We start from the raw sequence: 27,939 nt of genomic DNA, 5'->3' as shown, positions 1-27,939 counted from the left end.
GACTGGCACTCAAATATCTGGTGCATTCAGTGCAAAATATAATTTAAACACAGGACAAGACTGACATACATATATTACAGTTATATACAAAAATGGACACATCATAATGGAAGGCATGCAGGTTCACATTTTCACCAACTGTTTTCAAGTGATGGCTCTTTCATCAGCATCATCTTACATGATCAGTGACCCACAACGTTTAAATAACAGCGCAGATGATGTATGAAAAGTATGGAAGTGACATTTTCTTTTTTCATTTATTTATTTATTTCTGTCCCCAATCCCATCCCACCCCTTATTAACAGCAACTTCTCATGCAAATTAAGATAATCTGGATTTGTTGTTTCACTAATTCCAGCATGCAATATCAAGCTATGACACAACGCCATCTAAGGGTCAAACTCAGGTACTGCTTCTTTGACCCTGCATGCAGTATTTTATCCAAAGGTCAATTACATAGAGAAAGGAGCTGTTTTAAGACAAATCCATATCCTAGGATCTGAGCTTTGGTCAGATCAGCATGTGTGTGGTGTGAATGCGTGATTTCCATGTATTGCTGAGTGCATGTGTGAGGGTTTGTGGAGGGACCACAGACGGAAACTACATGTCTGTAAACGAGGGGTGCAACTTGTCACCCAAAAATGAGGAACTTTTCATCCATTATTTTAGCTTCGATCTGTGGATACATTAAATGGAAATTCCTGCACTGAGATTGTTCCATTATTATGTCATATTTTCAAAACACTTCATACCACTTGTGCAAGGGTGTTACAGTTTGGCTTGCTGCTCCCTACGCATGCTAAAACATGTTGTTGTTTTTTTCTTCCACTTTTATTTTGCCATAGCAGAAGAATCTCGTTAATCTGTTTTTACTGGTTTTAACCACTGCAGTCCTGGTTTTAAATTACTTCAGTGGACTGCACACATTACCATCATATTAACTATACCCAACTATACATTTTAATAAAGATGATTTCAAGGCCACTGTTTGTGTCTGTCACCACAGTTTAGAACAATAGGTCTCCTTATGATTAACTCTAAGAACAAATCTACCATTCCTGATACACAAATATCTGTTGCACACATTGCACATGGTGATCAGTGTTTATACATTCATAGTTGTTGTTTTTTTTTGTTTTTTTTAGTAACATTTGTGGGTTGCATAAAAGGTTGAGAGGTGGATTTAAAAAATGGGTGTGTGTTATAAAGTACTGAGTGTTGGTGTTTGTTAGTTAATCAGTGACCAATGTGAATTACTACATTTACAGTCCCCTGGAACAGTCTGGTGATGAAATGTCTTGCTCAAGGGCACAAGAGGTGATAGAGGAACTCTCTAGTTCATAGGTCATCCTTTTCAGGGTTTGAACCTAGGATGTTCAGGTTGCTATTCTACAACCACTACATTTGGTGTAAGGATCTCTATAAGAGAGTGTGCATGCTGTTTTGTGTTTTAATGGGTTCGTTCTCTTGAAAGATGGAAAAAAGAATGAGAACTGCAGCCAAGATCAATGTCTTTTAGACCCCTCAAAACCAAGAGCGCAAACCTTAAGTGAAACCTCTGAAAGTCCTTTTTAACTGACATTATCTTTCCATGAGAAAGACATGCAGCAAAAATCATCACAGCTTTGTCCCTTTAAACCATATAGATATAGTTTTGACTTTTTTTTAAAAAGCAGCTCAGTCAAGAACAAAAGGCAAAGACCTAAAACCCAGATCAAAATGTACTGGTCTAAACAAATCCGAAGGCCAAAACCAGATAACCAAGATTCCAGCTCTGATTTCTGTCAATGTGTAAAGGCCCGGGTATACTTCATTTTCCACATTCCTCTCTGTCTCGCACACAGGTGGGTGCGCGAGCCTTTCAAAGTATACTCCTTTGGCCGTGAGTGCGGAAAGACGCGTTTGGTGGATTTTGTTTTCAAGTGCTCAAGTCACTCGCACGTGCGCACCGTCCGCGGACCCTCCTGATGACAACAATTACATCACACGGACAGTGCGCTGACCGTCGCAGAATGCGGACAGCTGAAGTATACTTTGGGCTTCGAGTTCATACTCTATAGAGCAGGAGTTGGCACATGCCCAATGAGTCATTTGATGGCATATATTCCAGTTCCGTAGACTTTGACGAAAAGATTATGTCCAGTGACCATGATCGTAGTGAAGAGTGAGGGATGAAAATAAAGCCAGGTTGTTAGGAACTGGGGAAAAATCAGTAGCACTTATGCTGTGATGGGAGCTCATTCCAGACCAAAGGTGCTGGTCTCCTCCACAGCAGTGAGCATCTTCTCGTAGAGCATGGAGAAGGAGGGGTAGGGAGGGAGATCCAGGCGGTTAAAGCAGGTGTGAGCCCTACACAAACATAAAAAGACAACATGGCATTAGCTGTTTGATCATAGGTGTGGGGTCACAGTAAGATCTTTGTGTGAGGCACTAAACATAAAAAAAGCTCAGAAATACCTTGGGAGGGAAGTCACTTTGCCCCATTTCTCCACACAGAAACGACGTGGGCCGTTGCTGCCCCGCAGAGAAGCAAAGCCCTCATAGGGAATGCTGGACGTGCCTGTAACAAACTGGAGGAAAACAGAGCACATTTTGACTTGGCTAATTTCACTGATCTACCTGGAGAAGAGCTTTGGTTTGAATGGGAACTCAGATAAGAATGAAAATTTTAGAGGTTTTGTTTTACATTATATGAGCTCACTAAGTGAAAACTGTATTAGTTCATGCATTCCCTGGGATTCAAACCCACAACTTTGCTGTTACTAGTGACATGCTCTACTCTTTGAGCTACATTAACTTTGAGTTAAGAAGTCTCCTGCTCACCAGGGCTGCATTTATTTAATGAAAAGCATAGTAAAAACAGTAATATTGTGATATATTATTTCAATTCAAAATAACTGTTTTCTATTTTAATAGATTTCAAAATGTAATATATTCCTGTGATGGTAAAGCTGAATTTCAACATTATTACTCCAGTCTTCAGTGTCACATGATCCTTTAGAAATCATTCTAATATGCTGATTTGATGCTTAAGTAACATTTCTTATTATTATCAATGTTGAAATCAGTTGTGCTGCTTAAAATTGATGTGAAAACCATGATTAATGTTTTAATCAATAATTCTTTTGAACCAGTTCAAAAGCTCAGTTTTTTTAGTCACTTTTGATCGATTTAATGCATCCTTGCTGAATAAAAGTATTAATTTCTTATAAAAATACTTAAAAAAAAAAAAAAAAAAAAAAATATATATATATATATATATATATATAATTTCTTATAAAAAAGTTACTGACACCAAACTTTTGAATGGTAGTGTATCTGACCTGTGTTTGTGAGATCTGAGTGTACCTGAAGGAGTCGCAGTCTCTGTTCATTATTGAAACGCTCCACTGCTGCCCAGAACCATCGAATCACTATGTGGCTGTCATGATAACCTTCAAAGGCAGAGATGAGAAAAAAGTCACATTATGATATCCTGCTTTAACATTTTTACACATCCTATGATATTCTTGACTGGTGTGAAACAACACCTAAATCTGTTTCAATAAAAAATACCTCCTCTGTATTCTGTATTGCTTCTCCAGTCGGATAAATCAATTTCCGCTGTTCCAGCAATGACCAGCTCCAGCTCTCTGGCATCAAACACTGAGACGAGTCGGACGTCCACCACCTGCACAATCACATGGTCTCAGATCAATGGAGTTAAATATTAGTTATTTATTCACAAATATTAGTTAGTCATTATTCACAGATTCAGACGACATCATACCTCATAAAATCCTCGCACAAGACTCTCGGTCTGCTGGGCTACACCCCTCTCAATCCTCCACTTCACCATGCGTTCAATGTACTCTTTCTTGTTCTTGTCTGACACAGCAATGCCAGACCCACCCGGCTTTAGCTCACGCTCTGTAATCTGACATAAAGAATTCTCCAGTTCACTCTTAGTTTATATAACTTTACAGTGAATGTGACTAACCAAAATAGATTTTACATTTCCGATTTACATTTCTGGTTGCAAGGGTGTTGCTAGCATGGTTTGGGTGATTGCTAGGATGTTGCTAAGGTGTTCTGAGCTGTTGCTAGGACGTTTGCTTATCCAAATAACCCACTCTCATTTGTTTATGATGATCAGATGCCTAGATATTTTTAGGAAATATAACGAGCACTAATAACAACAATGCTTGCCTTAGCAAACACCACTAACAAATATTAAAAAAGTTTGAAGACCAGTGTTGTTATTAGAAATAATTGCCTTTAGAAATGTTGCCGTAGTACGGAGCCCCGCACATGACATGCAAGAAAAAAAATTAAATCGTGCGCACGATTTACTAATTCGTTTCCTCGATTTACTAAATTGTGCGCACGATTTACTATTTCGTTCCCTCGATTTATAAATCATGCGCATGATTTATAAATCGAGGGAACGAAATAGTAAATCGTGCGCACGCTTTAGTAAATCGAGGGAACGAAATATAAATCGTGCGCACGTTTTAGTAAATCGAGGGAACGAATTAATAAATCGTGCGCACGATTTAGCCAATTTTTTTTCCCTGCACGTCATGTCCGGGGCTCCGTAGTGACAAACTGAAATGGAAAAAAAAGTTGTATTACTGAGTTGTAAACTGAAATAAAAAATAAAAAAGCTTAAAAAAGATTTCTAAATAGAAATATAAAAAAATGACAATAGCACATAAAATTACTAAAACTAAAATTAAAATAAAAACTGAAAATATATAAATAAAAGTGCAAAAATACTATCATTAATAATAATTAATATTAATCAAACTGCATTTTTACATTTTCAAAAAACATCACTTAGTATGATTTATAAGCTGTTTTCCTCATGGGGACCAAAAAAATGTTGAGTTTAACTAAACCACACACACAAACAAACAATCCATTCGGACCTGTCCAAACACTTCCTCATTGACAGTAAAGGTGAGGTCCAGCATATTCTCAATGTCATTGTCTTTCATCCACTGCAGACTCTGATGGAACTCCTCATCCAAAAACTCTAGATCACTCAAATCACATGGGCTACAAAGAGAAATACATTACATATTATGTGACAGAATCATACAACAACTGGAATTTCAATCAAAAGTCTGGAGTAGTTCAGTCAAGAAAAAGAGAAAGCTGTGATACAGTTTTCAGTAGCTGCTTTATATGTAGCAAATATGAATCATCTCTCAGTGCTCAACGTGAAGACTCACATGCGAAGAAGTCCTTTGTAAAAGGGTCGGGTGAAGAATGCATCCAACAGGTACTGATGAATTAGAGCAAGACCCAGAATGCGTCCGCTGAACCGGAACCTAAGAAACACAACATTAGTCTTTGGAGATTGATTGTGAAATCCATCCATCCATCCATCCATGCATCCATCCATCTGCCGATTACCACTCATGATGGTTGTCCACAAAGGCTGACATGGGGCTGATCTGCACAGTGTAAGTGTCATTAGCTGAGTATTCAAATAGTCCATAGTATGGGTTGAACAGCTCTCGGGAAACCAGGAAGAAGAATTCTCTGGATGGACCACTATAGTCCAATCTGAAAACAAGACATATATAAGACATATATATATATATATATATATATATATATATAATGCACTAACCATTTCAAATCAATGCACACATATATGTAATAATACAGTAATGTGGTTTAAATTACAAAATGTAAAATGAAAGAACTAAAGTGGCATCTTCATTTAAATTAAAGTGACAGTTATAAGAGTCAGCTTTGTCATCTGCAATGAGATTTCACATGATCTCAATAACATACAGGTCAAAATAATTAGCAATATATTTCACTTTGATAGAAAATATGTGCTGTATACCAACCCTTCTTCTCCAACAAAGCTGACGTAAAGCCTGCTCCTCTGGAGGTCTTTGCGGGAATAACACATGATCTGGTTGAAAGCATCCTCCAGTAGGTGATCTCTTCTAATTATTAACCTAGAAAGTGATGGAAACCATATCAGGACACAAAGAATCTAGAGAAGATGAATATGATCATAACAAAAGTGGCTCCATATTTTGTATTAGTGCTGACAGGTTGCCTTGACATTGTGACGCATTGTATTGTTGTGTCTAAAGATTTAGAACAAATTCAAGTTTTAGAAGCAACCAAGTATTTAATGTCTGCAAAACTCCAGTTTAAAAATGGACAATTATCAATTTATTTTATTTATTTTAAATATTACCCAGCTAACAAAAATATCTTCTAAGAATGTTTTGCTAACATTTCCATTATTGGTTATAAAAAGGTTATTTTTGAACGTTTTCTGAAACATCATCTCAAATAAACGTTCCAAGAATGATAAATAATGTTTTTGTGCTGATGTTTTTAGAACATTATTAAATATCAGATAACTTTGAAAGAACATTCTGTTACTGGTGGAATGTTTGTTCATAACTTTGAGAGAACTTGCCAGAACGTTATCCAAAGTTCTGAGAATGTTCCCTGTTAGCTGGGTAGACTCATTTAGACAGGATTTCAATTCTTTCAACCAACCACTGAACTGCACACACAAGAATAGGGATATAATAAGCAGTGAACATTAGCTGCTTGTTGAATAGAAGAGAGAATAATAGAGAATTATCTCTACTTCCTCAAATTTTTTTGAAGATAGAACTCACTTCACTTTTCCCGGCCCCTGCCCGTAGCCCTTGGTCTCCATTTTGCGGTAGAAGTTTCTTAGTTTGGCCTCAAAATCACGCTTGTAGGGTGCAGGGGCTCGAGCATTGGCCCGCGGAGTTCCTGTGAGCAAGAGAAGATGTGAATAACTTGGAATGAAAACTGAGATGAAACCTACCCTGGAAAATCTAGTATCCACAATGCAAGACTCTTCTAACATTTAAAAGCATATATTATAATCAGAATAACTGTTTTAAACATGCATGATCAGGTAAACATACAAATTAGTCCACAGGGTCTTCCACTTTCATTAGCTCCTTATTTAGTCTTGTAATGGAGGACACAAGGCAGGAAAAAGGGGGGAAACGGGAAATTATCTGTTTAGATGTGAGACCGGGTCATGTGACCTCTCACCAGGGGAGCTCTGTGGGGAGGCATGACAGTAGCTGGAGAGCAGTAAGGCATTGGGCGGCACATACGACATCACTTCCTCTTCAAACAGGCTGCAAGGAGAGAGGGCCAGGTAACAGGTATGTGTATTCTAACCTGAGCTAGGTGTACAAAGTCAGGCCATCATAAAATATGTAGGGGGAGAGTAAGGTAAGATGAGCCGTTTTTTTACTTATGTGGCCTTCAAGATAAGGGAAAATGAGGCAAAGGTACGATGAATGTATCTAAAGTAATTTCAGGAAGTTTCCTATCATTTTAAATGATCAGAGTACATCTATGACAAAGCGTTCTAAAAATATGGCTTCTTATAAAAAAATGTGTTCCTGTGGCTCAATTTACCCCAGGTTAGGGGTAAGTTGATCCAAGTCAGTGGGTAAGTTGCACCATCTGGGTGTAAACTTACCATCTAACTGAATCTGAATCAAACCCATGTGAAATTGTGAAGATAATTTACTTCTTTTAAAAACTAATTAATATTCAAATTTCCTTTTACAAATAATCATATTTCTTTCGAGAGAGTCGAGTTCCGGCGTATGACGTAGGAGGTAGGCATAGCGTAAGTTTAGGTGAGAGTAGGCGCCTCTCGCGGTTCAAACAAATAGGGCTGGGCAACAAACTCAAGCTCCTCAGACATTTCTCTTACAAAATTCTCATTTTAGACTTCTAATTCGTGACCGGTGTTTTGTTTAGCTCTATCCTCTACGCTTCCGTGTTCGTCAATACATCATGCTAGAATTCTTTCTTTGACCGGAACTAGACTCATGCACGGAAGCCAGTTATAAATAGGCTATAGATGTATTTTTCTTACAAAAATGTATCGCTTCGCTTCAGAAGGCCTTTATTAAACCCCTGGAGTCGTATGGATTACTTTTATGATGGATGGATGCACTTTTTGGGCTTCAAAATCTCATTTCAATTTCTATTCACTCCCATTAAAAAGCTGGGAAGAGCCAGGATATTTTTTAATATAACTCCGATTGTGTTTGGCTGAAAGAAGAAAGTCATATACACTTAGGATGGCTTGAGGGGAAGTAAATTATGGGCTAATTTTCATTTTTGGGTGAACTAACCTTTTAACTACAGTGCCTTATGGTGGGGTAAGTTAAAACGCTGGCTCAATTTACCCCACATCATTTTGTTCACTTTGCCTCATAGCTGCCATTTTGGACAAAACTAGCTAGCTACCCAAATTCAGGCTAATATGCATAAATATATTGTATAATTACATTGCTAAATCACCAATATGGATCATAAATATTTTTAGACCTGGACAAATTTGCTTTGATGTAAAAGCCATTAAATCTGTTATGCTAAAATTTTACTTTGACAAGCCAAAAACAGTGTTTAAAGTAAATGGGTGCTTTCCACTCCTCCCATGTGCTTCTCCTTTTCACAGTCTAGCAGAAATGATGGGTGGTTCCAAAATATATGGTCACATGACAATAAAAGTGTATGGTTGCCAAGATAAAGTGGGTGGATCAACTTACCCACTGGCTCATCTTACCCCACTCTCCCCTACATTGCTTTTTTTTTTTTTTACATATACACTACCATTTAAATGTTTGGGGTCTACAAGATATGTTTAATATTTTTGAAATCAAGGCTCACCAACGAAACATTTATTTGATCAAAAATACAGTAAAAACAAAAATATTATTACACTTTAAAACCCCTGTTTTCCATTTGAATACATTCCTGTGATGACAAAGCTGAAATTTCAGCAGTCATTATTCCAGTCTTCAGTGTCACATGATCCTTCAGAAATCATTCTAATATGCTGATTTGGTGCTCAAGAAACACTTCTTATCGATGTTGAAAACAATTGTAACATTGTAAATGTCTCTACTGTCACTTTTGATCAATTTAATGCATCTTTGTTGAATAAAAGTATTACCTTCTTTAAAAATGTTTTTTGAATGGTAGTGTACTGTACATACACACTCAACTAATGCATGCATATCTCAGGCAAAGGGAAACAGGCAGGTACACGCTGTAATTAAATATGTTGCAAAAGGTGCACACACTAACCTGAGCAACATAACCAGGTCTGCATCACTAGACAGACGGGTCAACCCGGCTGGCCCCTCATTGCGGATGAATTGAACCTTCTCTCTGAAACAACCATAAAAAACATATAAAAAACTTTTAGAATTCAGCTATTATAGCATGAAAATTATAAATAACTACAGCACAATTTCTCAGGCGCAGTACGAAATTCAGGGCTCTCTGTCGGCATCTGTGGATGAAACATAAAACTGCAGAAATATGTACCTAAGGGAGTGGTTTCTCACGAGCTCTGGCTGTCTCTCTTGCAGAATCTCAAAAATGTTGGGTTGTCGCAGAAAGGCGACAATCTTCTCATTATAAGCTGTAAAAACACAGATGTGTAATGTGTCTGAATACATGTGATGATATGTCAGTGTGCGCACACTGTGTAAACGTGAGACACTCACCCACAGGCACCAAGTCCTGGTACTGACTGCTTCTTGATGAACGGCCCTGGACAGGAGGACTCGGAGAGCGAGAGTCATCTGCTACCTGAAACATCAGAGGAGGTTTCACATTTTCATGGTGTATTTTCCTACTGAAAGTGCCCCATTTGAGTTTATTACATGTAAGCAAACAATAGACAGCACATTAAAAACACGTGCAGGAGCAATGAGATTTCACTGTGGGCAGAGATATCCAGTATGAAGGGATAGAAATAGAAACCACGCAACTGACAAAATGACAAAACCCTTTTCTTTATCACTTTATTTTACTCTACACTACCGTTCAAAAGTCGGGGTCGGGAATGATTTTGAAAGATGTCTATTATGCTCACCAAGTCTGTATTTATTTGATCAAAAATACAGTAAAACAGTTTTAATACTGCTAAATATTTTTACAATATAAAAAACTGTTTTCTATTTTAATACGTAAAAAAAAAAAAAAAAAATCCTGTGATGGCAAAGCTGAATTTTCAGCATCATTACTCAAGTCTTCAGTCACATTATCCTTCAGAAATAATTCTAATATGCTGATTTGATGCTCAAGAAACATTCCTTATTATTATCAATGTTGAAAACAGTTTTGCTGCTTAATATTTTTGTGGAAACCTTTTTTTTTCAGGATTCTTTGATGAATAGACATTTCAAAAGAACAGCATTTATTTTTAGTCATTTTTGTATCAATAGTATTCATTTATTTTAAAAAATCGTACTGATCCCAGACTTTTGAATGGAAGTGTATGTGGTTAGTATTGCTGAAACTTGAAACTACAGTTCTCACCTCTCCTGCACTGTGGCTGCGCTGGCGGGACAGGTGCTGTCGGTGAACCAGCAGGCCGCTGGACCGGGAGTTCTGTAAGGGCAGCCGTGGGTCAATAAACGTTGTGGCACGACAGTTATGATCCACGAAGAAGGCCTGTGATGCATAAACACATAAACAGGGTTTGAGCAAAGAACTGTCCATGAAACATACAGCACTGATGGGCCCTTAAGAATAAATAAGACAAGCATCTGTTCATTGTTTCCTGTGAGAAAAACTAATTAGGCATCAACAAGACAACCCAGATGGGCCTAGGCTCTACATGAACATACTAACTCAGATTCAGTGTCTGTCTGTACAGTTTGTCCTATCAGACTACTCTCATGCAGGTCTAAGGCCCCTAAGACTGAACAAGTGCACAGTTCCAGAAGAAGAAAACACACACCTTCCCAGTGTGGTCATGTTTCATCTCCCAGCCCCGTGGCAGCTCCAGCTGCTTGTTGGAGAACAGATTGAGGAAGTTTACGAGGTCCCGGTTGTGTTGGTACCGCTCAAAGTGTTGTGCGTCCCTTCGAACTTTACTGATCATGTGCTTCAGACACGTGTTACTTGTGAACATGCGATAGGCACTCTGAAAGGGAAATAAATGAGATCAAATCAAGGAAACGTGTCAAAATGATTGCATGCCTCTCTGAATACTTAATTTTGATTGGATATTTGAGCAAGTTAGAATAGCAAATTGGTGACATTTTGCAACTCAAAACACTTAGCTACTGAATACAGTAAAAATGACCTGAGAGGACTTCAGTGTTTGAATATAAATAATGAGTATAAAACCTTTGCTAGATGTCTAGAAGCTCAAGAGTCCCCATTTAAAGCAATAAAATGAAAACATTGCTCAGAAAAATTAAGAGACATAAAGACCTGGATGAGACAGAACTTAAAATAACGGAAGACATTTTATAATGTAGCTAAATATAGCTAACTAGTCCCAAAAAAACTGTTACATGGATTACATAATAATAATAATATAAATTAATATTAATATTAATATTAATATTAGTCTATTAAGTCTAATAGACTATTTTGCTTAGCACAAGCTTTTAGCAAGATAATTAAGATAATTTCAATTCAAAAACAATATTTCATGTCTATGTATTTATTTGGTAAATAGCCATGTAATAAGCTGGATAATGTCCAGTCTGTTGGTCATTACTTAATAAAGCTTTAAGGTATTGCACTTGTCATTTGACACAGGAAAGAGAAAACACATATTGTGCCCAAAAAGAATTCGCTCCCATGACTTGTTTTGTTGACTTTGTCCCATGTTTTATTAATTAATTAAATCGTTTTAGTTAAATATAATTACTAATTCATTCCTCCTTTTAATTTAGTTAAATTGTGGCCACAATTTACCTAAAATGAGAGAACAAATTAATAAGTCAATGGGACCAAACTCTCAATTTGTGACCACAATCTCATGTTTTTCCCCCACATGCAATATACAGGGCTCCATAGTTTTGTAATAATGCCCGGCTATACATTATCAATTACTTAGTTTCAGGTGTGCATGTAAGCACTGATATCTGTGTCTCTGTGTGCTTTAGCTCACAGGATTAGAATGCAGAACAGAGAAGAAGTCTGGACTGGAGAGGAACTTTGCACCAGGAGACTGAAGCAGCAAAGCCAGACGAGAACGTGAGCTGGCTTGACCCATAAAGCCGTCCCGCCGGTATTCTACATGAGAACAGACACATCAACAAGCACAGACTGAACAAAAACCTCTCATTCTACCCAGCCTCAGTCATCTTACATTCATCTCAGCATAACATTCATTCACTCACTATCATCTGTAGCTCTCACTTTGTTTGACAGCTTACCAGAGATGGAGTGGGACAGCAGGTCTGTTTCTTCAGGAGGAGGAACATCCACTCTCTGTTCCTCAGACCTTTCACTGGTCATTGTCCTACGGATACTCTGATACCTGCCAGAGAGAAAATACAGCAATCATGCATTCAGTAATGCATTAACCCTCCTGCTGCATTAAAAAACAAAACAAAAAAACAACAACAACTGTATACACCTTTCATGTTCCCGGGTCAGTTTTGACCCAGTGGAATGTGAGCTTATAAAACAGTCATAATTTACAATATACTTCAGATAAAACTATATTATATCTGATCAGTAACTTCTCATTAATGAGTGCATGTGCAAAACTTTCAAAGTTTTGAATGTTACCATATTTTACTATGTTATTACTAGGGGTGTAACGATACCCTCATGTCACGATTCGATACATATCACGATACTGAACTCACGATACGATATTATTGCGATACTCCAAGACATATGGTAAAAGGTTAACAAAAAATGAACTGTTGATTAAAACACTAAATTTGGTATTACATTGGGGGTGGAAATGAATAGGCTTGGACTTGGTGCTGGCAACCCAATGCACAGGACAATGTTGACACAAGAATGAAAATATTCATGATTCTGAAGCTGAAAATACATAATTATATTAGACGAATATGCTTGCACTCTGTCAGTGACAAGATTTTTACTTTTTACTGGTAACATAAATTTGTGGGTCCTGATGATTTGGCATTATTATACATTATATTCAACATTATATATAGTAGTTTAATGTAGCACTTCCACTAAAACTCTGTAAACTTGAATTTTTTTTCACACAGAAATTTTCATTTTGGGTGAACTACACACAATACATATTGTCACTATCCACGATACATATTGTTGCATTTTTGTATTGCGATATATAGTGACGTGATATATTTCGTGGGGTAGGGGTATTGTTAGACCCCTAGTTAACCTCCTGAGACCCAGGAATAGACTTTTGTCCTCTGTAGTGGACATTATATTTTAGTGATTTTCTCTGACACCATACGTCACAGTTTTAAGTCTGGATGTCCTGTAAAGAGAAGATTCAGGGCTTTTCAGAGATACCAAATGTTTGGAGGTTTCACCAGGACAACAACTTCTCCTTGGTCTTTAAAAATGACTGAATGATCAAATTTAGCACTCTTAAGGAAAATAATATTTTTTTATAATTATCATTTACATCTGACTAATTTTCAAATTGTTTGTCATAAATCAGCATCTCAGGAAAATGTTATGGGGTTTCTAATCAAAATATTACTTCCTGTTACAAAACAGAACATTGATTTCATACATGTCCACTGTAGAAGACACCAGGACTTAAATCATGTTTATCAGGCATTTTAGGAGACACAGGTGAATAGCGAAATAAATTATATATCAATATTCCTATTAATTATTAGATATTATTATGAAAATGTTGCCAATTATTACTCCCATTATTACACTTCTTTTTTCATTACATGTTGCCCCAAGAACACATTAATATGCAAATTTATATATAGTGTATAGATGCATTGTATTGAATGGGAAAACCCATGTATGGCTCTTTTACCCACATATTGCATAAAGTAAAATGGTATATCAATTAATATCATTATATCTTTCATAACATAGTTGAGAATCATCTTTAAACAAAGTTTGGTTAAAAAAAAATCCTGAAGCCTAAAAATTGATTGGTGAATAAAAAAATAAAAAAAATCCCATTGTTTTTGCCTATACATGTCATGTCATTTTATTTTTTAAACAACTTAGTCCTGGTGTCCACTACAGAGGACATAGCATAACATATGAATAAAATATAATTAAAAAAAAAAAAAAATGTTTTCATTTATTTCTTATGCTCTAAACCAATGGTTCCCAAACCTGTCCTGGAGGACTCCCAGCACTGCACATTTCATCTAACACAGCTGATTCTACTCATCAGCTCATTAGTAGAGACTGCAAGACCTGGAGTAGGTGTGTCAGATAAATATATATTCATGAGCTCTAACCTGCGGTTGAGTTGTTCCATCTGCAGTATGGAGCTGGAGCGGGTCAGACCCTGTGGGGCAGGTGGGCCAGTGGGTCTCTGCCACGTGGTGGTGCGGTTCACATGATCAACAAAGAAGATACGGCCATGACTGTCTATACGAGCCTCCCAGTCTGAAAAAAGAAAGGTGCGAAATGAGAATGGAGAGTAGGGAGTGATGGTGCCTAATTGAGTCATCAAGCCTGAATGACATAATTTGGCTAAATTGTCTTTACACACAAATATACATAAGCAAATTATCTAGTACAGACACATAAACAACAGAAAAGCACATGCGGACAGACAGAAACACATACACACACTCACTGGGAGGTAAGGGCTCGTCCACACGCTGGTATCTGTGGACATCTTGTCTTACAGATGGCAGAGAATTAACACGCTGATCTCCGTTTATCTGAGGGACACCTGCACAACATTTTACATACAGAATCAGGATGTATTTCCGAACTCATGTTCGATTTATTTTCCATATAAAAATAAATTGTCAAGCGAAGGCCAGCTCAATGATTCTGTGAATACCTGATTCAGATTCTGTCTCGGTAACGAAGGTCTCAGAATCCACAGATTCTCCATCACCTGATGGCATTAACTCCTCCTCTTCCTCGTCCTCCTGTGACACACCTGCTGTTGCCTCCAGGCTCCACCTTCTGGACATTGTGTCCTCAGTCACATCTTCACATTCCTCCTCCTCAATGGCTGATGGTTCTGGTTTTGGAGCGTCCCTCTCTTGCTCATTAGTTGGATGGGTTTCTTCAGCAGTCTCAGCAACCTCATAAGTTGTGGGTGGATCATCTGAAAGATCTTCTCCCCCTGGGTCAATGGCTGCCTCTGCCCCCTGTTCTGCCTCCTATAAAGATCAATTCATAGACAAATATTACCTTCACTTCTCTCTGCTTTTATTAGCATTCAAACATGTACCTGACATGTTATAAGTTAAACAGATGTTATATTAAACTTAGTCGTCAACATTTTGGAAATTGTTTTTGCGTTTATTGAGATATTGTTTAAAATGTTACTTTTCAATTCAATTCAATTCACATTTATTTGTATAGCGCTTTTCACAATACATATCGTTTCAAATGGAGTGTACTCATTTACACTGAGCACTGAAATTTAAATGATTTTTATTTCAGTTTTAGTAATTTTATATTTAATCTATTTATATTTCATATTTTATTTACTTATATTTTATTTTTTAATGAATATTTTAATAGTTTTAACAATTACAACACTGTTTTAAACTAGATTTGTAAAAGATCTGGACACTTTTAAAAGATTGTGGACAGTGTTGCCAAGTCCACGGTTTTCCCACGGAATTGGGCTACTTTTACACTGTTGCCGTGGGTTGTTTTTCATGTCTGCGGGTTGAAGCGACCACAAATAACATGATATTTAGCCCCTGGTATGCAACTTTTACCAAAGGAACAACTCCAAAAACGTGTATTTTACCCCCCCAGAACGCAACCCCCCATGAAACGCGATTGGGCTAGTTTTGGGCTAGTTTTGAGTAGCAATTGGGTGGGTTTTGTTGTGAAAACCTGGCAACCCTGATTGTGGACACTCTTATACTGTATGTCATTAGCCATGTTTCCATCCAAAGTTGTGAATTTAACTTCGGCGCAAAATTGGAATTTCGCATAAAACATTTGTGAATAAAGTAGCGTGTCCATCCAGTGAGTCGAAGAGAACAAATATTATAATAATTTTCGTATAGCCTATAATAAATTACTTGCGGCTCAGAGCAAGAAACATAATACAAGTGCTCACATTATCTTGGTTTCGGAGGTGGATATCTGCTGGGAACACAGTCAAGTAAGACAGTTCACATGACTTTTTTGATGCGCATCAAGGAATTTATTCGTTAAATGTGTTTCCATCATAGTTTATGCGCATGTTTTCTTATCAGATAAAAAAAATATCCTAGTCAATTGAGCGCATGTATTTTATGCACATTTTTAGAATTTATTATCCCGTTTCCATTCAGCGTTTTTTTATGCGATATCCCAAAATGTGCATAAAAATAGGTAGATGGAAACATAGCTATTGACCCACTTGAACTGAGAATTTTCCTTTCAGTAAATCTTCAACTGACCTGAGAAGCAGATGTAGGGCCTGGGCAGCAGTCAGATGCCATTGAAGAAATATCAACTTCGGTTGCCAGCTCCTCACTGGGTGCCAGTCCTTCTTCTTCCTCCTCTGCCTCCACTTCCTCCTCCTCTTGCTCTTGCCTCTCCATCAGGCTGGCGGTTTCCACCTCAGGGGCGACTGAACTCGGCATGACCTCTGGCTCAGGAGGCACCTCTGTTCCTATATTCAGAGTCTCTGTTTCCAACTCCAGTCCAGCCTTTTCTGGAGGTTCCTCTACAGATGTTTTAAACGCAGGTTCTGTAATTGGTGGTTTTGGGGGGGTTTGTTGAGTCCTTGAAACACCATTAAATGTTGGCAGCGTGGCCTCCGTAGCAGCGGACCTCTCTTCATCTTCATCAGAGTCGATGTGCAGCATAGCGCTGAGGCGTGTGTATGTGGGAAAGCTGGATCGCAGTTTTGGAGAAGCTGCCCCAAGAGGCCTATCTCCCGGGCCCTTAGGGGCATCAATAGCATCAAGCTGCTCACTGAAAGAACCCTGGAGCAGGTCTGGAGAAGAAGGGCCCTCATCATCCAGGGTGGCCCCATACATCTCGGTGTCCGGGGAGGGTATGCTGCTACCTTCCCCATTTCTGTGAGAACCCAGGGAGCCGGTGGGTGAAGGGCCTGCTGATGGGACAGGGAGAGGACGGGGCAGCTCTTCATCATCTGAAGGGGTTCCAGGAGCTCCATTGAGGGCTGCTGCCCCTAAAATCGTCTCAGTGGAAACATCTATGAGAGGTGAATACAAGTTATTTCAAAACCATTTGAAATTAGTAGCTATAAGCTGAGCCAGATCAAATGTGTTTGTATGTGATCTTACCATCTTGGCCCATAGATGTGATATCCACTTTAAAGTGCATTTGACCGCTCACATGATCAGTGGGCAAACGACGACATAGAGAGAAGCTCAGTGATTGGTTCCTGTAGCCATATAAATATATATGTATTGACACACATACACAACCATTCAAAAGTTTGGGGATAGCAAGATTTTTATTGTTTTTGAAAAAATGTTTACCAAGGCTGCATTTATTTGATCAAAAGTACATTAAAAACAGTAATAAAAGCAGTATGAAATATATAATGAAAGTAATGAGATATTATTACAATTTAAAATAGCTGTTTTGTATATTAATATAATTTATTCCTGTGATGTCAAAGCATCATTACTCCAGTCTTCAGTGTCACATGATCCTTCAGAAATCATTCTAATATGCTGATTTGGTGCTCAAGGAACATTTCTTTTCATTATCAACGTTGAAAACAGTTGTGCTAGTTAATATTTTTGTGGAAACCATAATATTTTTATTTTTCAAGAACATTATTTATTTGAAAAATAAATCTTTTGTAACATTATTAACAGCTTTACTGTCACCATTGATCAATTTAATGCATCCTTGCTGAATAAAAGTAATAATTTCTTTTTTTTTTTTTAAATCTTACTAACCCCAAAGTCTCGAACGGTAGTGTATTACTGATCAATTATATTGTGACTAATATCAGTGTTTATGTTCTATTAAAGAGATCAATCAGAAAAGAAGAATCAGGAACGTGTTTGTTTTCATAAATCACACATTGTGGTGCGGTGACGATCAGATGAGACATTGCCATGACACTCACCCTGACGCATGTCTCTCCAGCAGCATCTGCACCGGAATGTTCAGCTGACCCAGGAAGCGCTTAATAATTGGGCGACTTTTAGCAAACTTGTCTTTAATCTCAATCACTAAGACGTCTGTCATAAGAGCCACAAAAGTGTGTTTCTACATGGAAAAACAAAGAGAGAATTGGAAAACAAACTCATCTTGGTGTGAACTGTTTCAATAGATGTTTTTTTGACTGTGAATGTGTCAGTTTTTTTACAGCCTGCATTAGAGGGTTTGTTTTTTATTATGTACTGTATATGTGTGTGTGTGTATGTGTGTGTGTGTGTCACCTCTCCATGCCACACAGGATTAGTAGTGTTAGTTGTAATGCCGGATCGTCTCTCTTGGCCATGATGGGAAAAGGTCGGAAAGCAACTTCTCTTGCCTGGATGAATGCTCATCTTCAAATATGGGTCTGGGTTAAAAAACATCCCCTTCTTCAGCCCCACTGCCCGGATATCTAAAACAAACAATAGTCTAATTAGTAATAAAAACAGCACAGTAGGATATTATCATAAGTCATTGACCTTTATTTGAAGAGTATAAATCATCAATGGATCATTCCTGTTTGTCTCTTACATACCTGATAAGGTAAAGCTGACCAGTTTTCGACTGCTTTCTGAAGCTTGTTGTCCTTCACCTTGACCATCGACCTAGAAGATACATAGATATGAGAGGCTACATACACCTACCCTTCTTCTGTGGACTTACAATGATAAATAATAAGTAATAACAAGTATCTTAATAGTTTAGCATTCATAATTTCTCACTGTAGTCATCTTGTATCCAGACTATCTGGCTCAAGAGTGTTTTAATAGAGTTGGAACATTACAGGAAGGTAGGTGTCCAGGAGCAGGAGAGAGCTCCCATATGTATATGACTGAGTTCCCTACATCCATCCAACGACATGATAAATGGCCTGCACTTATGGGAGCTAAGAAATATCCGACCTCCAAACATATACAGTAGATGTGATGCTGCGGTCAAATAGCCATTTAGCACTGTACTGTGTAACCTTTACTGTCTGGCCTGTAGTGAACAAGACAACAACATAATCATCTGCTGGTAAACATGTTTTAATATTGCACAGAAATTGTAAGCCAGTAAAGACAGTATAAATACGGTAATGTTTTTGAATAAAATACAGTGAAAAAATGTGACATATATGTTTGAAATAACAAACTACCAAATAAACTATAAAAGTTTGGGGTCGGCATATTTTTGAAAGAAATCTCATTGCAAAAACTTGTTTTGAAAGTGATTCCGACGAAACTGTTTCTCTGTGCCATTATCTTTATAGTTGTGGTGTGGACTGTTCTTTTATATTTAGAATGATTTTTAGAATTATATCATGATTGCTATAGTTATCGTCTTTAGTGTGAAAGGGTTCACGTCATGTGTATATTGCATTGTGTAATGCAGATTTTCTATATACATGGAGTAGACAGGGGAAAAAAAACTTTTTAAAAATGTTGGATACATTATCCCACAATGCACACACACACACACACTGACCGAGGCTCTGGGGTTCTTGACTGTGATGCAGGGTGTTGTGGCTCTCAGCGCACCACTGACTCCATGGTAGTATTTAAAACAGATCCTTGTCTCAGCTAGAAGAGATAACCAGAAGAGTGCCAGCATATAAATCTGTCCAGCATATTTGTAGAGTCAGCATTATATTTTATAACAAAAAGAAAATTACATTACATATTTATAACATTAGGAATTTGTAACATGTCCTGTGTTTCACAATGAATCCTGAGTGCCAAGAATGTAAAACAAGCACATGCCGTTACAATAGCAAGTAACATCAAGTTGTGTCACTTACCTTCAAGGAAGTACGGCCCTGCCTCCAGCCTCCAGACAATCTGCCCACACTGTGTACCATTAACCCCACGGTTCTTGCAGTCCCACATGTTTGATGGACAGGTCTCATCTGAAAAAAGCACATTGCATACTTTTTGCTGTATTTGTATGTGCGCATATGTTTCTAACAGTTTACAGAATCCGTTCTGGACATGCCGCATTCTTAAATATTTTTGGGTGGCAAATGGGTGGCACATGAGGTAAAATAAACCCAATTAGCAGAACAGTGCCCCATAATGATGACAAATTTACTGATAAAGAATCTATAGCGTCTCTGTAAATTACATTGCATAGTCATCTACTAATGAATAAATGTGGGGCGGATTATGTTGAGGCCATTACTGAATGTCTGCTTAGTCGTTGAAACGTAGAGCCCCCTAGAGATAAGACCCTTGTGCAGGTAAAGAAGTTTTGCTGGCCTTCAAGTCAATGGTTTGTGGCTTTGTGCCCAGATGTATCGCTTTGCTCCGGTCTCATATTTTTACATGACAGTGAGAATTGTGATCTAAGTGTTTAAGGATGAGGACTGAAGGGCACAGAGGGTGAATGGATCTGTCTGTCTGCCATCATCTAGTAAACATGTCTAACAGCATGTCTGGTAGAGTCCTGCTGCTTTTAATTTAAATTCTATTTGTACTATAATGTGTCTCTCTGTTGTAGTCTATAGGTATATTTGTGAGCAATTTTTAAACTTTGGATGAGTCCTCACTTAGTTGTTTTAAATAAATGAGTCTGTTAATATAAAAAAAAGAAATGCATTTGATTAACAGGATGCTAAACTAAAGTTTCATTTTATATATATATATATATATATATATATATATATATATTTTTTTTTTTTTTTTTTCAAAGTAATTAAAAAAATTATTATTTAGTTGCACATGTTTTTATTTGTGTAAGTTAGAACAAATGTATTGCATAAGACAGACTAGATCATATCAGCAGAACCTAGAAAAACTGTAATTTAGATGCTATAGCCACAATACTACTATTGATCACGATATTCTTATTACTCATTTAGAAAAGACTTGTGGGCATTCGAGGCACGGCTCTTGAGTGGTTCTTTCTAATAGGTCCTTTTCAGTTAATATCAGTCAATCTTCTTCAAAATCTGCTCCATTGAATTGTGGTATTCCCCAGGGCTCAATTCTTGGTCCAATTTTGTTCTTACTGTACATGCTGCCCTTTGGTTCTATTTTTAAAAGGCATGGAGTTTCTTTTCATTGTTTTGCTGACGATACTCAGGTGTATCTACCTTTATGGAAACAGGACAAGAGGACAATTACATCTCTACTAAATTGTCTGCATGAAGTTAAACTATGGATGTACGCAATTTTTTAAAATTTTTAAACGAAAGTAAGACTGAGGTAATTTGGTTCGGAAACTCAAGTCCTCTCTGATTTGGGGAACTTGGCTCCTTTTTGTAAATCGGTAGTTAAGAATCTTGGGGTTCAGTTCAATGAAAATTTGATAAACAGATCAACTCAGTGGTTAAGTCTTGTTTCTTTCATTTAAGATTACTAGCTAAGGTAAAACCATTTCTGTTACCTAGCAATCTTGAAAAGCTTATTCATGCATTTATTTCTGTAAGATTGGACTACTGTAATTCTTTGTATGCGGGTGTGAGCCAATCGCTGTTAACTCGCTTGAGGTTGGTGCAGAATGCTGCTGCTAGAGTGCTGATTGGTGTTTGTAAACACCAGCATATAACACCTATCTCCAATCCACTACAGGGTCGATTTTAAATTACTTATCTTAGTATATAAAGTCTTACACAATCTGGCCCCCTATTATTTAATTGATCTTTTGCATTTACACAAACCTCAAAGGAATCTAAGGTCTTCAGACCAAATGATTCTAGATGTCCCTAGAACTAGATTAAAAATAAGTGGTGACCGGGCATTTTCAGTGGTGGCCGCAAAGCACTGGAATAGCTTGCCTTTATATCTTAGACTTTTACCTACATTGGGTTCTTTTAAAAGAAATCTGAAATTGTATTTACTAGAGTTAGCCTTTGGCTCAACACATTGAGTAAACAAAGTGGGTCTCGTTCTTTGCTATGATGTTTGTTTTACTTGCTTATTTATTTATTTATTACTCTTTTTCCTTCTGTGCTGTTGGTCTCCTTTTTACTAGTTACTATTGTACAGCACATTGGTCAACCTTGTGTTGTTTTAATTGTGCTCTATAAATAAATAAAACAAACAACAACAAAAAAACAATAACATCAAGTCTTACCTATGTGGTACAGGCCAATCCAGTCTGTGGCATCCACCTCTTCCTTGATATCCCATGAGATGACCAAGTTCTGGCCCCGGCACATCGTGAACTCTAAAGTAGAAGCTGTGAGTGAGGATCGCCCTTGAGAACTGACCAGGTCTGTATCACTGTTGGCTCTGAGGAGTCCAACTCCAGCCTGCTCGGCCCCACCACGCTCGGCTAAGCTCCGAAGATTGTCTGGGCTGAGTGTGTGCCGCACATTTGGGCTCCGTCTACGACCTGCAGACTCCCGTGTGGCCAGGTGATCCCGCCCCTGAGGCGCCATGCCTGACGCCGGGTTGGAGCGGGGCCTGGACGGGAGAACTGCTGTGGCGAGAGAGGGGCGAATGGTGGCAACTGTGTGGAAGCACGTCTACGGACTGGATGGGTTTGAATGGGGGTTTGAGGAAAAGGCCGGAATGATCGAGAACCCTGACCTGAATCCTGGATCGGACCTGGACTGAACTGTAATTGTCTGGACATATAGGTGAAGGACCAGATAGGAACTCTTTTGGCCTGTCCTCTGTTAGAGCACTTGGCTATGATAATGGCTATTGACCTTAAAGATTTGAGAATAAGGTACTTAATTAAACTTTAATGAATCTAAAAGAGCTCAGTTATTTCCATTGATTGGCCAATGGGTTCCAGCTAGCAAACACAATCCTCTTCGGCTCCTAATAGTTTATCATCAATACCATCTGTCTATAAACACACAATGAAGAAGATGAAACTAATTTTAGAGTTTTTAGAACCTAAGAAATAAGTGTGAGGAATAGGGAAAAATAATGGGAAATGGTAAGGAAAATGACAAAGAGATAGAGAAAGGAACAAAGAAGGAGAAAGGTCAGTAAAGAGAAAGTATTTACAGTACTACACAATTTCATATGTACAATCATTAATACCACAGATGTAAGTTTCGTGAGCCTTAAGTACACATAACTTGCTTCATTTTGAGATAGACATTTTAATCACTGAAAGTAGATAACTTTCAGTTCAGGAAGTGAGTCAGATGTTTTCTAACGACTCTGGCCAATTCAGTGAGTTCATTCCAGTGTTATTTTTTGTATTATTTATATACTTTTTGTATAATTTATATAGTTTATATAATTTTCAGTTTTCATTTTAGTTTTTTTTTTTTTTTTGTAATTTTGTAATTTAAATTTTACAACCAAATTTTTTAATTAGCTTTAATTAGTTTATTTTTATTTCAGTTTGTACTTCATCTTTTTTTTATTAGCCAATAAACATTTCTATTTTTCTTTAAATAATTAAGTTTAAGTTTTTCATCTAAAATTTATATTGTATTTTTTTACAGCTTTATTCCAGTAACAATTGAATTCAACAGTTTGTCAAAAGAACCAGTTCATAAGAGTCAATTGTCCATTAATTGAACTGTACTGTTTCTTTGCAGTGCACTGAGGTGCGTTCTACGTACAACAATGTAACTCGCTTATTAACTACTAGTACGATGCATTAATGGAGAAACTAACCAAATAATAAACACAAATAAACCGTAGTAACATGGTCGCACCTCATGTTGTTTGAACCACATTGGTTGGTTCAACAATATAGGACAGCCATTAATTACGTCACTAGCAGGTGGAGGAGTAACAACTTCTAATAATTAATCTATTTGAAACCTCTGAGATGCTGCTGTAACAAACATGGCACCTAATGACTACTTCACTGTTTTTGTTTCATGTAATTTTGCTTTATTTGATGTTTGATTCATCGCGGGTTTCCTCATACATTGTACTCCGGAGTTCCCTTGTACATTTTATGCACATGCACAGTCCTCAAACACGGTGCAGATTGTTGACATATATAGATTAAAATGTCTATATATTTAAATAGAATGAAAGATATAGAATGTACTGAATGGTAGCTTGCTTATTTTGCCCAAGAACAGGAAGGCCTGAAAACAGATGTGGAGGCTGCTTTGATTCCTTATCATGTGAGTAACACTGGGTTTTGATTGTCTAGAGCTGCTGTGCTGTTGGCGATTAACAACAAACTCTTGTTTGCATTTACTTTTGTGTACTGTACGTTCATTTTTTGTGCTTCCTTGTCGTTGGTTCATCATCCTCGCTTTATTTTTCGTGAAGCATTTTGTTGCGCGTCAGTGCATAAACAGACATCCACTCACATTGCGTGTGTAAGAGTGGCCAGATAGTGATAGTTTTGCAGTTAAATTACTGCACACTGACGACCGCTAGAGAACGAGGTGTTTAGCGTCATTGGTAGTGCATTCGCCTCGCATGCCAGAAGCAATCAGACCAGGGTTTGAGACTGACTCGGAGCAGGGTGGTTAGTATTGGAGTGTGAGTTTTGGAGCAATGAAGAGAGGGGTGGGTTTGTTTGGGTTGATTTCAAATATCAACAGAGTTCAACAACAACGAATTTGAGAAATTGCATATAGCACCTTTAAACTATGCTTCTAACCACAGGTCGCAAGCTGTAGTTCCAACAAGTTTGCGAATGTTTGTTGAAACTATGGTTTTGGGAAACACCAAATCGTTGAACTATGTTGATAATGACCATAGTTGGCTATGCTTTTGGGAAACGCACCCCTGATTGGCTGTATGTTTTAAAGTCACTACATTTATGAATTGGTTCCTAAGAATCATTTGCTTATTAATCAGACTACAATGATTGTAAGGCCTGTTTTCTGTTTGCTCTGTGAGAACAAGAACAAAGAAGTTTATCACTTGAGGTAAGTAAAAAATAGTTTTTGGCTGTGTCTAGACACCATGTGGTTTTTAATTCCCTCTGTTTTATTAAAATGTGCCCCACAAATACACTCTCTTAGGATCATTTGACAGGTCTTTAGTTCCAAAGGCACCTCAGGTAAAAATAGTACCAGTGGGAGGATTAGTGTATGTCATTTCTCTACACACTCCAGCTCAGCTATCTTCCTTCTCAGCTATCACCATCACTTTTTACTTATACCCCATGAATCACTGACATGGGCAATTGGGAAAATTAATGTCATAAAACTTTTCCAGATTTCTAAATAGTGTTACTAAAAATACTAATACAATCGATGAAAGGAGAATATTTCTTGTGCATTATAATGTATCCATTGTAGAAACTAAATAATATATTTTCTGCTGGTTATGCAAACAACATTCAAACTCCACTCACTAACATCTAATGTAAACTTTTAATAATGTATTTATTCACCAATCCTAATTGAACATTAAAGAGAATTCACAAAGTATCCGCTTGCAACATTTTGAATTAGAAGCCTTACACTGCAGAATGACAATGTATTGCATGTCTGAAAAATGCCTGAGCGAGCGTGCATGTGTGTATGAGCGCGTTCCCGGAGGTGATGTCAGCACAGAGAGTTTCTGCAGTGTTTGCATGCGGATGACACCTGATCTTACAGTCCATTAAATAGTAAATGAGATCTGTTCACCTATGCATAAATGCAGTGTTTGCTATCACTACAGGAACCCCTCTGTGCACTAGCGGAGGTTACTGCAGTCTTTGCTTCTTGACATAACGGGCACCTTGGGGAGCTGGCACAGAGTATGGCACAGGAGCGGTTGGTTCTGTTCCACTCTCTATATTACAATTCAGAGCAACAGACACACACACAAGCATGCAACTGCACACTAACAGACCTTGCCTTACATTTTGCCAGCTTTGAAGATACATTTCATTACTGAACAGAAGTTTGCTACTTTAAGGCTCACCACTGAAGTCTCAGTTTACTCTTGAAAGATGGATAAATGTTTTCTTCTAAGGATAAGTACCCATTTTTAAGAAATACCTACAAAAATATATTATTACTACTAAGGATTTTTTGGTCTCTTGCAGCTGGTTGCAGAGAATGAAAGGCAATGAAGGGCTCTTTCTTATGTCACAGATAATGGTCAAATACAGTCAAACATTCACTCTGTCAACCCCTGCTTTCCCTCACATCTGAAAATGTGATGCAGCATTGTGAATATAGAGTGACTGGGGGAGTACTGCAGCATCAGTAACAAGGATATCAAAATCAGCGAGCAAATTAGGCTATGCAGCAACTTTCAGATGGCTGACTTTTTTATAGGATATCTATAGGTATTTTTTTTTACACATATTCTTGTACAAGTAGCCTACTCCAGCACATTTAGTATATGCCAATTATTTGAGATACGTTTTTAAAAATATATTTTTAATAGGCCTATAGAATATAGATGGCTTGTTGCAAGTCCATAATAACGGGAAAAATAATAAAAGTAGCCTACTTTATTGTTCATTGTCGGACAGTACCGCCTGATACAGCCTACTGATCTCAAAAGAAAAATCTAGATTAGCGTTCTGTTGCTATAGTTACCTCCTCACGCGAACGCGACTTTTTTTAAAAAGGGTTTATTGGTATTAAAGACACACACTAACTAACTTGCTATATACATTTTTAATGTTACTAAAAATCTAATTGAAGCGTAGCCTATGTCGTTTAATTGTATGCAAAAATAACATGTTTAAGACACTCTTCTTGCACTATCCTCAGTGCAAGAGGAGTGTCTTAAACATGTTATTCAGTCTCTTTAGCAGCTGAATCGTCCATCCAATATCATTTCACCAATCTCTGTTTATTTATCGTTGTATTTATTTAAAGATTGCTCTAGCTATGCTGTCGAAAAAAAGTGTAATAGCCTAAATAAATGAAATAAATAATGTGTAATATGTTTTTATTACTCAGCAGAAGTGTGTATTACGTCATATGAGTTGGAGCTTCTGTGCGATCAACCAGAATCATCACGTGAAGGTGATTTTTTTTATTTATTTTTTGGTTAAATCTGCAGGTGAAGCCCAGCGCGCACACGAGTTCCACAGAGCCGTAACGGCTCTTCTCACGACAGCATATCGGATAACACAGGGAATTCCCTTCGTCATGTATTCACACATCACGATCTGCAGATTATCAGCAATGCTGCTTTAACGTATTTCTAAACCTCCGAGTCAGTGCACCTTTTTGTTATTATATAAAATTGCTGAATCATAAAACACATTTTCTGTTAAAATATCGGTTGCATAGCCTACAACATGCATCAAAACACCATATATTGTGTAACCGCGTACCTGCGCATCAATGTGATGTGTCCATGGAAACGCCAACTTAAGCCGCGGCGCAAAGGCGAATAACGTGCGTTAATAACAGACCTACTATTTTATCGCTATTTCCTCAGATTCGCCTTGGCAGCGAGGCGTCGATCCATTCAGGGCCTCTTCATCCAAATGAAGCGAGATTTTGTCGCTTACCCGAACCAGAAATCACGACTGAGGGGACAGTTCCCTTCTGCACAGGTTGACAGATGAGCTATAACATCATGGATAACAGCCCGATCTATCTGATCTTAGGCTCCTGAATATCTGATCTCAACGACTGGTGTAATTAGGCTATAGCAGAAAACGGCGTTCGGTTTCCCTGTGGACGTGACCACCCGGCTCGGTCCGTCTTCATGTCATTCCCCGCAGCGCATGCAGCGGTGGTAATAAAGCAGTTATAAGGCGCTCCAGTCAGAGCTGGAGGCAGTGTGAGAGTGGTGGGGTGGCGACTGCTGGGGAATACATCTGTCCTGCAGACACAGGAGCTCTACATGGGAGAAATAACAAACGAATTCAGATTACATTTGTACGGACTGATCAATCCAGACCTCTAATGCAGTTGTTTTAAAGAATAATGCAGATGTAAAAGAATAAAATTGTTCATATATGTTATATATATATATGTGCATGTGTCTCAAAGTATAATACAATAGTCACAATGCACAT

At 37.7% G+C, this 27,939-nt stretch overlaps 1 protein-coding gene across 1 annotated transcript; it reads right to left on the bottom strand.

The window, feature by feature from the left end:
• Positions 1-16: 16 nt before the first annotated feature.
• Positions 17-27,754, bottom strand: hecw2a (HECT, C2 and WW domain containing E3 ubiquitin protein ligase 2a). The gene is made up of 30 exons (XM_051906818.1): positions 27,247-27,754; positions 22,150-22,922; positions 19,874-19,981; positions 19,561-19,655; positions 18,629-18,698; positions 18,336-18,505; positions 18,020-18,162; positions 17,220-17,320; positions 16,365-17,128; positions 14,792-15,119; positions 14,579-14,677; positions 14,235-14,385; positions 12,222-12,325; positions 11,954-12,078; positions 10,787-10,972; positions 10,363-10,497; positions 9,546-9,630; positions 9,364-9,460; positions 9,121-9,204; positions 7,057-7,145; positions 6,645-6,765; positions 5,847-5,960; positions 5,401-5,553; positions 5,217-5,315; positions 4,911-5,040; positions 3,770-3,916; positions 3,556-3,670; positions 3,349-3,434; positions 2,458-2,570; positions 17-2,349 (listed from the first exon to the last, which is right to left on the bottom strand). Exons 2-30 carry the CDS (start codon positions 22,454-22,456, stop codon positions 2,238-2,240), a joined length of 4,431 nt encoding a protein of 1,476 aa, XP_051762778.1. The 5' UTR covers positions 22,457-22,922; positions 27,247-27,754; the 3' UTR covers positions 17-2,237.
• Positions 27,755-27,939: the final 185 nt, after the last annotated feature.

This window comes from Ctenopharyngodon idella, chromosome 9 (genome assembly GCF_019924925.1).
Source record: "Ctenopharyngodon idella isolate HZGC_01 chromosome 9, HZGC01, whole genome shotgun sequence".
Taxonomy (NCBI): Eukaryota; Metazoa; Chordata; class Actinopteri; order Cypriniformes; family Xenocyprididae; genus Ctenopharyngodon; species Ctenopharyngodon idella.
Note: the sequence above shows the minus strand (reverse complement) of the source record. Positions and strands in the feature narration are given on the sequence as shown.

Excerpts from the sequence above, each read along its gene's own strand:
- hecw2a (XM_051906818.1), bottom strand. The coding sequence starts at position 22,456 with ATGGCGCCTCAGGGGCGGGATCACCTGGCCACACGGGAGTCTGCAGGT. Across the intron at positions 19,982-22,149 it reads GATTGGCCTGTACCACATAG|ATGAGACCTGTCCATCAAAC; the intron begins GTAAGACTTGAT and ends TGCTTTTTTCAG. Across the intron at positions 18,699-19,560 it reads TCAAGAACCCCAGAGCCTCG|GTCGATGGTCAAGGTGAAGG; the intron begins GTCAGTGTGTGT and ends TGTATCTTCTAG.